Source organism: Aotus nancymaae, unplaced genomic scaffold (genome assembly GCF_030222135.1).
Source record: "Aotus nancymaae isolate 86718 unplaced genomic scaffold, 86718_ANA_hifiasm-v0.15.2.pri h1tg000029l, whole genome shotgun sequence".
Classification (NCBI taxonomy): Eukaryota; Metazoa; Chordata; class Mammalia; order Primates; family Aotidae; genus Aotus; species Aotus nancymaae.
In genome coordinates, this window is record NW_026988442.1 from 81400859 (window position 1) to 81416533 (window position 15675).

The window sequence follows — 15675 nt, forward strand, 5'->3', positions numbered from 1 at the left end:
TACCACCACAACCTGCAATCACAGTTACTCCAGCAGCAGACATGCCATGTACTTGTGCATGTCCCCGAAGGGCCCGAAGGCTGGTCTGCCTGGTATCCCCACCTCTGGGCAAACACATGCCATGGCAAATAATCACAGAATGGCCACCGAGGCACTTGGAGACACTGTCGATGTTGGTTACCAAATAATTTATATAGAGACCATACTACTGTGCCCACTCAGAACCAAAGCCAAAGTACTTTACCCAAGTAAAACTATAAGACACACATACAGAAAAAGATCTTTCTCTATAAAAGCTACTTTATAAAATTGGAAGAAGAGATTGTTCCAACAGGTGCACAGATATTAACAGAGGAATACAAAAAAACCCATGATTTAGAAATTCAATAAAAAGATAGCTATAATTAAAAACCCAACAGAAATATTAAAATTGAAGAATTAATTAGAATAAAAATAAGTGCTTCATCAATATACTACGTAGAAGAAAGAATTTCTGAACTTAGAGACAAGGCTTTTGAAATAAATGAGTTGGCCAAAAGAGGAAAAAGAAAAGAATGAAGCAGCACTACAGGAAATGTGAGAGGACATTAAGAAAACAAATATTGGATCATGGGAGTTCCAGATTAAGCAGAGAAGAGGAAAAGCTTAGAAACTCTGTTTAATGAAGTAATAGCTGAAAAGTAATAGCTCAACTCTTAGAAGATATATGGCATGCAGTTACAAGAAGCTCAAATATTTCCATATAGACTCAACCCAAAAATTTCCTCTCTGAGGTACAATAAATAACTGACACAAGATAAAATGAGACTTCTAAAAACAGCAAGAGGAAAGCATCAAGACACATATGAGAAAATCCCAATCAGACAAATGGTAAATTTGTCAGCAGAAACTGTACAGATCAGGAGATAATAGGATAATATACACAAAGTTCAGGGAAAAACAGACAAACAAGCTTCCAGCCAGAAATATAATACTCAGGCAATGCTATCCTTCAGAAATTAAGGAGAAATAAAGTGTTTCCCAGACAAGTAAAAACTGAGGGAATTCATCACCACTAGACTGGTCCTACAAAAATGCTTAAGGAAGTCATACATACATACATACATACATACATACATACATACATACATTTACTTATTTATTTAGAGATGGAGTCTCACTCTCTTACCCTGGCTGGAGTGCAGTAGCGCAATCTTGGCTCACTGCAAACTCTGCCTCCCAGGTTGAAGTGATTCTTCTGCCTCAGCCTCCCAAGTACCTTGGATTGCAGGTGCCTACCACTAAGCCTGGCTAATTTTTGTGTTTTTAGCAACAATGGGGTTTTGCCATATTGGCCAGGCTGGTCTTGAACTCCTGACCTTGTTATCTGCCCATTTCAACTTCCCAAAGTGCTGGGATTACAGGCATGAGCCACCGCGCCTGGTCAGAAGTCTCATATTTGAAAGTCTTACATTTGAAGGCAAAGGGGCAGTCTCTACCATTATAAAAGTGTAGGAAATTATAAACCTCAATGATAGAACAGAAAAACAAATGAAACAGATCAAATTTAGTCAATATAGAAAATCACCAAACTGCAAAAGTAAATAAGAGAGGAGGAAATAAAGAATTTGTAAAATACTAGAAAACAATGTAAAAAATCATAGGCGTAAGCTTTTCTCAGTAACTGACTAGCATGTAAATGTGTTAAATTCCTTAATAAAAAGATACAGATTGGCTGAATTGATTGAAAAACAATACCCAACTATGTGCTGCCCATAAGAGATGCACTTCATTTGTAAGGACACATAGACTGAAAGTGAATAGATGGGAAAAGATGTTTTATGCAAATGGAAAGAAAAGGTGAACAGGTATAGTTAGATAAAATAAACTTTAAGTAAAAAATAGAGGTTATTGTATAATAATAATAACATCAATTAAGCAAGAGGATATAACAATGTTAAATATATATGTACCCAATACCATAGCATCCAGATTTACAAAGCAAATATTGTTAGAGTTAAGTGGAGAGTCTCCAGTACAATAAAACCTGGGGAATTTAACACCTGACTCTCAGAATTAAACATATCAACTAGACAGAGACTCAAGAAACATAGATCTTAAACTGCACTTTATACCAAATAGACTGAAAAGACATTTGTAAGTCATTTTATCCTTTAGCTGAAGAAAACACATTCTTCTCATTAGCACATACAATATTATCTAGAATAAATTATATCTTGGGCCAAAAAGAAGTCTCATTATATTTTTGAAAAATCAAAGTCATATCAAGTATTGTTTCAGACCACCATGAAATGAAACTAGAAATAAGTAATAAGAGGAACTTTTGAAGTTTTACAAATGCATGAATATTAAAGAACCTGCTCCAGAATGAACAGTCAATGAAAAAATTAGGGAAAAAATTTTAAACATTTTAAAACATTTAGAGATACAATATATCAACCCCTCTGGGATACAGCAAAAACAATACTAAGATGCAAGTTTATAGCAACAGATGCCTATGCAAAAAAAGTAAAAATTAAAAAATAAACAACCCAACTGTGTACCTCAATAAACTAGAAAAGCAAGAACCAATGAAACCTATAATTAGTAGAAGAAAATAATTAATAAAGATAAGAGAGGACCTAAATGAAATAGAGACTAAAATAAAGTCAAATAAATAAATAAAATAAGAAGTTTATAAAAAGTTAAAATTGATGAAACATTAGCTACACTAAGAAAAAGAGAAGAAGAATATAAATAAAACAGGTGACATTACAACTAATACAACAGAAATACAAAGGACCCTTAGAGACTATTATGTACAACCATATTCCAATAAATTGGAAAACATTGAGGAAATGTATAAATTCCTGAATACATCAAACCTATCAAGAATGAACCAGGAAGAAATAGAAAATCTGAACAGATAAGGAGTAATGAGATTGAATTAGTAGCAAAAATTCTCTCTCAGAGAAGAAAATGCAAGGACACGATGGCTTCACAGCTGAGCTCTAACAAATCTGTTTTACAAATTTGTAACTAACACCAATTCCCAAACCATTTGAGAAAATTGAAGAAGAGGGATTTAATTCTAACTTCCAGCATTCCCTTGGTGCCAAAACCAGACAAGGACACAGCAACAACAACAACAACAACTAACTATAGGCCAGTACTCCTGATGAACATCTACGCAAAAATCCTCAACAGAATACTGGGAAATTCAACAACACTCAAAAAAGTATATATCATGGACAAGGGAGATTTATCCTAGGGATGCAAGGGTTGTTTAACATATGCAAATCAATGAATTGATATATTTTATTAACTGAATATAGGAAAAATACTATATGATCATCTCAATAAATGCAGAGAAAGGTTTTGATAAAATTAATTCTTTCCTAATGACAACTGTCACCAAATTAGGTATATTAGAAACATACCCCTACATAACAAAAGTCATATATTGCAAACCCACAGCTAATATACAAAATGAGGAAAATCTGAAAGTGACTTTTTCCTCTAAAAACTGGATCAAGATAATAATGTCTACGTTCACAACTCCTATTCAATATAGTAGTGAAAATTCTAGCCAGAGCAATTAGGCAAGGGAAAGAAATACAGGGTATTCAAATTTTAAAATGAAAAAGCCTAATTGTTGTTCTATACAGATGATATAATCTTATGTATAGAAAAATCTAAAAATTCTATTAAAAACTCCTAGAACTTATATACAAATTCAGTGAAATTTCAGGATACAAAATCAAAATGCAAAAATAAGTGGCATTTCTATATGCCAATAATAAAGTAGTTGAAAAAGGAATCAGTAAAACAAATGTCATTTACAAGAGCTACAAAAATATACACTAGAATACATTTAACAAAGGAGAAAGATCTCAACAAGAAAACTACAAAACAATTATTTAAAAAAATTGAAGAAGACATGCAAAACATGGAAAGACATCCTATGTTTATGGACCCTAAGAATTAATATTGTGAAAATGACCATAATACCAAAAAAAAATCTGCAGTTCCAATGCAATCCCTATCAAAACACCAATGGCATACTTCAAAGAAATAGAAAATACAATGCAAAAATCTATGTGAAACTGCAAACGATCCTGAATAGCCAAAGAAATTCTGACTAAAAAGAAAGCTGGAGACATCACACTGAGTTCCACATATACTACCAACCTCTATTAAGTCAAGGTTTCAAAGGCACAGGTAACAGAAGTAAAAATAAATAAATAGAATTATATCAAAGAAAAAACTTTCTGCATAGCAAGGGAACAATCAACAGAAGGATGAAAAAAAACACAACAAGAGAAAATATTGACAAACTATTCTTCCTACCAGGGACTAATATCCAAAATTAACAACTCAAACAATCCAAGAACAATAACAACAAAAAATGATGAATAAAATAGTCCAAGTATCAAATAGACATTTCTCAAGAGAAGATATGCAAATTTCCAACAAATACATGAAAAAGTTTTCAACATGACTAATCATCAGAGAAATGCAAATCAAAACCACCAAGTGATTCCTTCTCACTCCAGTAAAAGTGGCTATTATCCAAAAGAAAAATGCTGGTAAGGATATGAGTGAAGGGAACTTTTGTACACTTTTGGTGGGATCATGAATAAGTACAGCCCTTATTTAAAATAGTATGAAGGTTCCTTTAAAAACAGAACTACCATATGATTCAGTAGTTCCACTATTGAGTATCCAAAAGACATCAATATATTGAAAAGAGATCTGTACCCCTAGTTTTATTGCCACTATTCACCATAGTGAAGGTATGTGATATCGTTTGGTTGTGTCCCCAACTAAACCTCATCTTGATTGTAGTTTCCATAATCCCTACATATCATATGAGAGACCTGGTGAGAGGTAATTGAATCATGGGGGTGGTTACCCTCATGCTGTTTTCATGATATTTAGTTGAGTTCTCAGGAGATCTGATGGTTTTAGGAAGGGCTTTTCGCCCTTTGCTTAGCACTTCTCTCTCCTGCTGCCTTGTGAAGAAGGACATGTTTGCTTCCCCTTCCACCATGATTGTAAGTTTCCTGAGGTCTTCTCAGCCATGCAGAACTGTACATCAATTAAACCTCTTTATTTTATAAATTACCAAGTCTTGGGTATTTCTTCATAGCAGCATGAGAATGAACTAATAGAGTGAATTGTTACCACAGAGTGGGACACTGTTGTAAAGATACCCAAAATGTGGAAGCAGCTTTGTAGCTGGAAAACAGGCAGAGGTTGGAACATTTTGGAAGACTCAGAAGAAGACAGGGAAATGTGGGAAAGTTTGGGGCTTCTTGAAGACCTGGAGGGGTCAGAAGACAGGAGGATGTGGGAAAGTTTTGAACTTCCTAGAGACTTGTTGAATGGCTTTAACCAAAATGCTGATAATAATATGGACAATGAAGTTCAGGCTAAGGTAATCTCAGATGGAGATGAGGAACTTCTTGGGTACTGGAGTATAGGTCACTCTTGCTACTCTTTAGCAAAGAGACTGAGGACATTTTGCCCCTGCCCTAGAAGTCTGTGTAACTTTGAACTTAGATGATTTAAGGTATCTGATGGAAGAAATTTCTAAGCAGTGAAGCATTTAAGAGGAAGCAGACCATAAAACTCTAGAAAATTTGCAGTCTGATGATGCAATAAATAAGGAAACCCCATTTTCTGAAGATAAATTCAAGCTGGCTGCAGTAATAGCAGTCTGGTTGCAATCTCTTGGTCTTAGCCTCAGGTAATAGCAAAATAATTCTATTTTTTTTTCTTTTAATCCTCCTAACAAAACATTTGGATATATATTATTTTCTGCATTTCGTTGATGAGTAAATTATCTCCCTCTGTCCCTTCCTTCCTCCCTCCCTCCCCTTCCTTCCTTCCTCCCTCCCTTCCCTCATTCCTCTTCCTTCCTTCTTTCTTCCTTCCTTCCTTTCTTCTCTTTCTTTTCATCTTTTCTCTTTCTCCCTTTCTTCTCTCTTTCTCTCTCTCCTTTCTCTCTCTCTCTTTTTTTAGAAACCTGCTCAGGAAAACACAAGCTAAGAGTTGATCCTATTGAAATTAGGAATACCATTTCTCCAAAGCTGCTAGGGAAATAAATGACCGCTTTCCTAAGTCATGCTTTATTCAGTTAACAAGAGCCTGTGATTTCCTATGTGTTGAAACAATAATTTCATTCTAGTTCCAGCACTAAATGGAATCAAGGTTGAGAGTCTGGCTCTCTGTCCTATTGAAATATATTTATTTCTGCATGGATATGCTAGAGAGAAAATTAGTTTATAGCTAGTGAGATAATATTTAAGTTTATTTCAGTATAAATAAAAAATCACTTGTACTACTGTCAGTAATTGATTTTAAATGCCATTCAGGTTATCTAACCAGATATTTTCAAATGATGATAAGTAGAAACTAGTTTAATGCCAGCTGATGTGGCGGTTGCTTATTTTCTTTCATTAACGAAGAGAGGTCTGGTCCATGAAAGTATTATTGGCATTGTCAATGAGGCTGTTAGTTTACTCAGGAGTGTAGTATGTTGAAAGTTACATGTTAAATATCGATTATTGAAAAATGGAGCATCTTTGAAGTGGCATTTTACGGTATAGAAAATATCTCAAGAAATTAATGTTAAGAGCAATTTAAAGAAGGTTTTTCCATAATATAATGTTTATATAACAGGGAATATATCAGGAAATGATTTATTCTGCTCCCTCAAAGATCTCCTTTCAAGTATTAAAGTATAATCTTCTGGTATTAGCTGCTATTAATACATACTCCAGTTGAATTATATCCTAGGCAGAATAGCCCTATACATGCAATTGAAAAATGTCCAGGTGATTTTTGGTACACTTTTAATATTTGAGTCATCAGCCATCCATTGTCTAAAGTAAAATAAATATATTAAATAAAAATATTTGATGTTTAAGTTCTTTTTTTAAATATTTGTTATTTTTTTTTTTAATTTTTTTATTGCATTTTAGGTTTTGGGGTACATGCGAAGAACATGTAAGGCTGTTGCATGGTACACACATGGCAGTGTGATTTGCTGCCTTCCTCCCCATTACCTGTATCTGGCATTTCTCCCCATGCTATCTCTCCCCAACTCCCCACCCCCCGCTGTCCCTCCCCATTTCCCCCTGACAGACCCCAGTGTGTGATGCTCCCCTCCCTGTGTCCATGTGTTCTCATTGTTCAACACCCGCCTATGAGTGAGAACATGTGGTGCTTGATTTTCTGTTCTTGTGTCAGTTTGCTGAGAATGATGGTTTCCAGGTTCATCCATGTCCCTACAAAGGACACGAACTCATCGTTTTTGATGGCTGCATAATATTCCATGGTGTATATATGCCACATTTTCCCTGTCCAGTCTATCATCGATTGGCATTTGGGTTGGTTCCAGGTCTTTGATATTGTGAACTGTGCTGCAATGAAATATTTAATTTCTTATTTGGTATAGTTTTAATATTTGAGTCATCAGCCATCCATTGTCTAAAATAAAGTAAATATAATCCATCCCTTGTCTATAATAAAATTAATTTATTTTATTTTTTTTTAGACAATGGATGGCTGATGACTTAAATATTAAAAGTATACCAAAATTCACTAAAATTTTATTTTAGAGATGTATGTGCATATTCATTCATCTCATTAGGTTGTCAGCTTTTATAGTCAGAAAGTATTTCTGAAAGTATTATAGTTCAGAGGGAATACACTATAAATTACAAAATTGCTGAAACAGCATCTGATTCTTTTGCACTGTGATGCCTACTAAATCCAAATACACCTAGGAAATACATCTTGTGTGGACACAGCATCATGCTGCCTGTACCACAATGACCAAATTGGTTTTGTGACAGTCAGTTTTTACATTTGAATTAGCAAGTTTATTTTTGTTTTTTTTAATAGATGATGTCATAAATACAGCCTAATTAAAACAACACCTATAAACTGTGACTTATCTAGACTATGCAATATTATTCACTGAAAAAGATGTGAACTATCAAGGCATGAAAACACATGGATGAAACGTATGTGCATATTACTAAGTGAAATCAAGCCAATTTGAAAAGTCTGCTGGATGATTCCACCTGTGTGACATTCTGGGAAATGCAAAATTGTAGAGACAGTAAAAATTTAGTGTTTGCTAGGAATTAGAATGGAAGAAGGGATGAACTGGTGGAACACAGGGAATTTTGGGGGCAATGAAAGTATTCTGTATGATACTATAATCATGAAGAAAAGTCATTATATACTCATCAAAACTCGTAGAATATACAACATCAAGAGTAAACCCTAGTATAAATTATGGACTTTGGGTAACAATGATGTGTTAATGTAGGTTCATTGATTGTAACAAGCTTATCACTCTGGTAGGCGATGTTGATAGTGGAGAGGCTGGCTGTGCATGTGTGGTGAGAGGTGTGTGAGTACTCTCCATAACTTCCACTTTATTTTGCTGTGAACCTAAAACTGCCCTAAATATAGTCCATTTTAAAGATATAAAATAAAGACACCTACATTTTATTTTCTTAATCATTATTACTTTTAGTCTCACCACCTTAAGTGTTTTACTGTTTGCCACTTGCTAAAATGGTGATGCAATTGAAGAATGCTTCATGATTACTTTATGTTGTATCATAGTAAAGTCATGCTTGCATTTTTTCTTTCTTATTGTAATAGAAGAGACATGGATTTTAGAATCTGTGAGATCTTAGTTCCAATCCTAGTTAAACTAGCTGTGTATCTTAAAGAGATAATATCCTTTTAAGGTTACAGTGAACATTAAGTAAGAAATCTTTTGAAGTAGTTTAAAATATGATAAATATTAAATATACTTTTAATGCTCTCTCATATATATTTTCCCGTTCAAGACTTATTCAGTATTGACAAAGCTTTTGTTGAAAGGGCAATGTTTTAAAAATATTTCTGTAGATCTGCAGTTTATCATTTTGTGAATCATATTACAACACTAGAGTCTCCTAGCTCATAGCTAAGAGCTAATTAGTTCTTAACTGTGTAAAGAAGGTAAATCTTTTTAAACAACAAAATCACGACTCACTCGTCATAAAAGGTATCTCATTATTCTAGAACAAATTTGGCATCATTGTATTACTGACTTCCAAGAGAAATAAATCTCATTTTTCCTGTATTGTCTTTCCTCTTACCAGCATTATTTTATAAATAGTGTTGACGCAAAGGCTTGCTTCCTCACAGTTAAGTTTTCCTAGCTGTTTGATTCCATGGCAAATCCATAATCCTATTTTAAATATTCTCCAGGCCATCAGTTCGGCTGTTTAACCACAGTGCAGAAGAAGCTTTTGTGTCCAGAGATACAAGCCTCTCGTTCAAGCATAAATTACTAGGGCACACATTTCTTTTTTCTTTTAAGTATAACGCTCCTTGACATGAATCCCCATAGATGTCTTAGATAATAACTGATATTGCAAGAAAAAAAAATTGTGAAAACAAAGAGGATTTACATTTTTAATCTGATATATCAGATCATGTTTCCAAAATGAAATCTCTCCTAACTCTGGTAATCAATTAATGCATGCATATTTCTATAAATAAATCTTTGAATAGTGGCTTAATTGGTCTTTTGGAAATGAATCTTTTGCAAAGGTGGAGTCATGCTTCATGTACAAGCTCCCTGAAAGATAGTGTGTTGAGAGATTAAATCACAAAGTGGATTGTAATTAGACAATTTTCAGTTCAGATTGTGACTGTTTCCTACTTAAACTTTCAGTTTTAAGCTTGACCTTGGCAGAGCTTATTTTATGAATTATGAATGATAATATTTACTTCTTGAGGTTGATTTAAATATTAAATTATATAATATGTGTGAAGCACTGTGCCAAATCTGCTATGTAGTGAAAGATGAATTCAAGTTATTATTATATGTAGGACTATCTTAAGTTTGATACACTAGCTGCATTTTTCTAAACTGTATTAATCACGTCAGTGCCTAAGTCAACTATTATATTTTCTATGATATGCTCTTAAAACCGAAAAGATTAATCATTTCTTGGAAAGCTTATGGGCTTATAATATGTAAGTCCTAATTGAACCATGACCTACAACAGAATATTCCATACCAGTGTAATGTTTCTTGACCTTGTTGCACTGAATGGAACATAAGCTTCTTGGGGATAGAGATTACATTTATTTTGGTCTTTGTATTTTACAAGTTACCTCATTTATAAGCTTGCACATTGTTAGTATTCAATAGTTACATAATTAGTATTAAAAATTCATTTATAAACTGACGAACAACATATAAAAGTAAATACAGGTTATCAACTGACAGTCTTATTTATCTTATTTTAAAATAATTTTATGATAATCTTTTATAAAATAATACTTATTATAGTGCCTGTATCAAAGATACTGCTTAACAGAAATTTATTAAATGAATGAATGTAGCAAATTTTCATTGACAGAGCATTAATGCCAGAATTTGGATAATTTTTGTACTTTTCTTGTGTTCAAATTCTGGCAGGACTAAAATATGTCTGTTTTTTCCTTTCTCCCATTAATATCTCATGCCATGTTTATGTAATTAATACAGATTATTATTCATAAATTCCAACAGTAGGTTATTATTCATAAATTCCATATAGGCAAGTTTAGCTACATGCTAAAGTTAACTTGTGATCCCCCAAATCTACTCTTGAGTCTTTCACCGTCATTCATAGACATATTCAGAATAGCAGAACAATTGAGTTGCTTGGTGTCTACTTTCCCAGCTAAGGTTGAACAAGGTGACATTGTGCCTTCTTGCTTCAGCTCTTTTACTGTGAACAATTATCCTTTTGAATGTCTACCTAATATCATTTTTTACATTTTTGTGCTTTTTGTTGGTCATGTTCCTGTTTAAAATCACTCCCCACCATTTACTTCTGCCTCCAAGCATAGTGATGAAGAATTGTCCTGTTTTCCTTAGTGCAAGAAGGCTGTGATGTGCCTTATGGAGCAAATACATGTGTTAGATAAGCTTCGTGCAAGCACGAGTTATAGTGTTGTTGGCCATGAGCTCAATGTTAATGAATCAAAAATATATTTTAAATAAGATATCTTTAAACAGAAACACATATAAAATATGTTACATATTAAAGAGTTCATGAAAATGTTGTGACCAGAGGCTCACAGGAACCTAATCCTGTATTTCTCCTAGGAGCAATGATTCAGTAGTTGCTAATTAAGTGTTTGTATTAAGAGTACCCGTAGAAACAAAAACTGCAAATAATGAAAATTATCTATACCACTTGTAGTAGTCAACTCTTAGTAATCAACCTCTTCTTAGGGTTCACAGTGTAATGTAGAGATAATAGGTACCAGATTGGATTACATGACCTTTTGAAGCTTTCTGATTCTCCTAATGCTTTTCTTGATGGAATTGAATGATTGGGTATCTTAAGGCCAGCTTCCAGAAATAAGTTTTGATCAAGTTTCCATATGGTATATCTGAATTCTGTTCATTCCCACTGCCTTTTCCATAACTATTCACACTCTAACAAGCAGTGGAACATCATTTGCAGAGATGGGATGAAAAGGTAATTTTTAGCTATGAAACGTGCTTGTCCCCATTGTTCTCATCAGATGCTTGGTTTGGCTTTCACTATGCAGCAGCCAATCATTACAGGAAAAACTATTACTCTTCCTAACCTTAAGTAACTTTGATTTTACCCTCTCATCATGAATTAGGACCTACCTAACTATACAGAGGGGAGTCTAAGATAAAGGAAAATGAGTAATGTTAAAAAAGATTAGAAATGCTATCCAAGGAAGGAGACAAAGAGATGAAGATTAACACAGGGTGAATTTAGACCAGAATGCCTTAATACAGTTGCTCAGTAAAGCTAAATCTGATTCTCATTGAAAACCCTCCTTTAAAGTATCTCCAACATTATATCAAAAAAAGAGAGAAAGAGAGATAGAAACTTCTTTCTTCCAACCTTGTTCAAGATTTTGCCTTCTTCCATACTCTTTATTTTTTTGTGGCCATGGAATGTGATTTTTCTAATGGAAAATTAAAAAACAAGAAATATTTGAGATCTGCTGGGAAAACACACCTACACAAAAAGATCGTGAATTTAGAGGAAAGAGTTCTAAACTCAGAATAAAGGGCTAGGTTCTAATTATCTGAAGATGGCAAATTGCTGGCTTTGCAGCATGGATGGATGGGTAGATGGGTAGATATAGATGAGGTCCAACCCTATAATATGTTAATTCCTTTTGCTGTGGGTTTGCAGGCAAGTCTGGTTTAACTTCTTTATTGTAGTCTTCACCTCAATGCACCTACTGCAAGAAACAGTATTACTATCAGGCTAAGAACTACAGAACAGAATGTGGATTTATATATCCTCTTCTCCAATCACACCATTTGGAAGACATCTAAGTCCTTTGGATTTACAATTAGAGAACAGCCAGCAACCTCTGTAATAAATACTATAGAAAGAGACCAACATTCAATAATTATACCCAGTTTGGCCTCAGTGCCTGCTTTGCCTAAAATGATAATGCCCAGCAACATTTTCTCTCAAAAAAGATGTGTACCTAAAAGCCAGGTACAGTGTAATAGGTGATTCAAAGATAGGATGAATACTCTGTTACCGTCCATGAGATGTATTGTCTTCATTGAAGACCAAGCACTCACTTGGCAGTTTGCTTTGGCAACAGAACTTTCTGAGAGAGAGAGAGAGAGAAAAAAAAAAATGTATTGACAGAGGTGGTCACATTTCTCATATTTTGTCAGCTCTAGTAGTAAATTCAAGATTTAAAATTTGTAGTCAAGTATGGAACTTTATAGAACACAATGTAAATGTCAAAGTAGACACCAGGAAAAATTATTTTTGCTTCTACAGCCCTATCACAAAGGCAATCTCAGATTTAATAGTTATTCCAAGAGGAATGGGAGCATAAAACTTCATTGTAAAACACAATACTCTAACAAATGGTGGAAGGTTTACAATTTCAATGCAAAGAGAGAACATAGTACTTCTTTGCCAAATATGTGGTCAATCATATTTAATTGAAGCTATTATTGCAGTGAGAAGAAATAACAATTTGACTTCTAGGGAGTTTTAATTGACAGTATTATAATATTTGTGCAGTGTACATCCACTATAAGAATAAAAGAAGCTTTTACAATTGCATACTGAAAAATGAAAGTATCAATAAAAGTTCTGTAAATCCTGGAAATAATAGTATAACAATATAGCTAGCTGAAGAACAATTTTCTTCACTAGATTCACATAGCTTAGAGAAAAATAATTTTCACAGAAATATACTCATTTCTTTTCGTAAACCATCTTTTGCGATTTTCCTCATTTCCTCTGTATTCCACTATTTCATCATCTTTTATTATTAAGAAGCAAAACATAGATGTATTTTTGCATTATGCTCTAGAGTCTTTATGTTTGAAATTTAATGGGTCATGGGTTCTGCAGTCCTTGGAAAGATAGTCTTTAAAAAAGAAACAGGGATTTTTAGATATTATATACTTGCAGGCATCTGCTTAATATGTCATTTTCAATCATTGCTATAAAGGTGTATAGAGTGTTATCTCACTTTGACTTCACCAACAAATATTTCAACATGTATTAGTTTTTTCCATCAGAGCCATTACTCAAGAAATATCAGTTGAATGCATATCAACATGGCACTGTGCGAGGTAATGTGGAGGATGCAATAGACACCTGTATCTGACAACATTCTAGTGGGACAAGGAGACTTCCATAGTGAGACATGTCCTAAGAGTCATGCAGGAAACTGTGTGAGATGGATTTCAATAGAAGAAATCAATATGAGCTCCATACAGGGGCTATATTAGAAAGAGGTAGAATTTTCACCTCAGTTAAGGTGAAATGTCCTTGGGGAAAAAGCAAAAAATGTTTAGGACATACAGGGAGAATCCATCTAATTTGAAGTATAGATAAGTAAAGGGAGACAGTAGGTGATAAGTATAGAAAAACACATAGAAGCCAAAATAACACAATTCTTTAACATCAGATAAGGCAGTTTGAACTTTATTTTACAGGCAATAGGGCATCACTGAAAATTTTGAACAAGAAAGTAATATAATCACAATTATACTCAGGATAGTGTGGATTAAATAAGAAATGGAATTGATATTAGAAAGAAAATTTAGGCATAAAGCACAGAGAGGGTGATAAACTCCTGAGCCAGAATATTTTATATTTTAATTTTTCCTTAACCCCAATACTTGGATTTCCTGGATTTTACTAAGAATATATATAGTCACGTTAAGTTAAAGCTATGATCAATAATGTTTCTTTTTTAATTTCAGATTTTTCATTATTCATATACTGCTTCATATGTGATTTACAACATACATACTAGGTAAGTTCTTTGATTTTCTGGTTTTCATGAGCAATTGTGTTACCAAATTGTTGGTGTAGATATCACTTTGTTCATGTAAAAATATTCACTTTTTTCAAGGGAAGTTTGGGAGTTAAATCCTCCAGAAGTAGAAGACTCCGTCTTGCAGTATGCGGCCTGGGGTGTCCAAGGGCAGCAGCTGGTAAGCAGAGGCATTACTATGCACTGAACACTAATAATCATGGTTCTACAGAAGATGTTTACTGAAACCATTGGAAAAAAAATAAGAAAACTTGTCCTATAAAACGTGATGTCTTCTTAAGTCCTTTATATCTTTTACCTAATATTCCAACTTAAGAATATATTAAATTAACTAGTATTATTCTATCAGTTAATAAAGACAAAAACTTATTAAGTAATATATGATTAAACTGCTGGTTTATAATGAAACCTAGAAGAGATTCAAGGTTACTGGGGCCTACAACTGTGTAATTTCCATTTCATAATATTGCCAATTTTCATGAAAAATTAAAAATAAGGATTATTTCTTCTTAAAGCATTGTTGAGGGTAAAAATTTTAGATAGACTTATTTAATATTCACTTGAGGATTTTTATTTTTATTTTGAAATTGTCACAAACTCAAAAAGATAATTATCGATGTATAAAACAGTTTAGCAATATTATATACGTATATATACATGTATATATACATATACATATAAACATATAGATAAATATACATATACACACATATACACACACACATATATACACACACATATATACACATGTGTGTGTGTGTATGTGTGTGTGTGTATATGTATATATATTAGGCAGAGTCTTGCTCTGTTGCCCAGGTTGGAGTGTGATCTAGGTTCACTGCAACATCTGCCTGCAGGTTCAAGCGATTCTTGTGCCTCAGCCTCCAGAGTAGCTGGGATTATAGGCACGTCCTACCACACCTGGCTAATTTTTGTATTACAGGCATGTGCTACCATACTTGGCTAATTTTTGTATTTGTAGTAGAGACAGGATTTCACCATCTTGGCCAGGCTGATCTCAAACTCCTGACAAGCGATCCACCGGCCTTGGCCTCTTAAAATGATGGGATTACAGATCACTGAGCCCAGCCTGCAATATTATATTCTTGTATATATCTCATGGTGACCAAGCCTTTCTCAAGGGAATACTGCTCAGGGAGTAGTATTGCTTACTATCATGTGCATGCTCAAATGTACTGAGCATCACCAAACTGATTTCTAGATTATTCATTAAGTGTGTTTACACCTACCAGCAACAATAAGAGAGTTCCCTTTGTTCCATATTCTTGCCAACACCTATTTTTC

At 33.7% G+C, this 15675-nt stretch overlaps 1 protein-coding gene across 3 annotated transcripts in view; it reads left to right on the forward strand.

Moving 5' to 3' along the window:
- Positions 1 to 15675, forward strand: part of DPP10 (dipeptidyl peptidase like 10) — a 1408189-nt gene that overhangs the window by 1249509 nt on the left and 143005 nt on the right. For all 3 annotated transcript variants that reach the window (XM_064382830.1, XM_064382829.1, XM_064382831.1), the window contains exons 6-7: positions 14297 to 14349; positions 14449 to 14530. In XM_064382830.1, coding sequence (XP_064238900.1) covers positions 14297 to 14349; positions 14449 to 14530 — 135 coding nt within the window. The remainder of the gene's footprint in view (positions 1 to 14296; positions 14350 to 14448; positions 14531 to 15675) is intronic.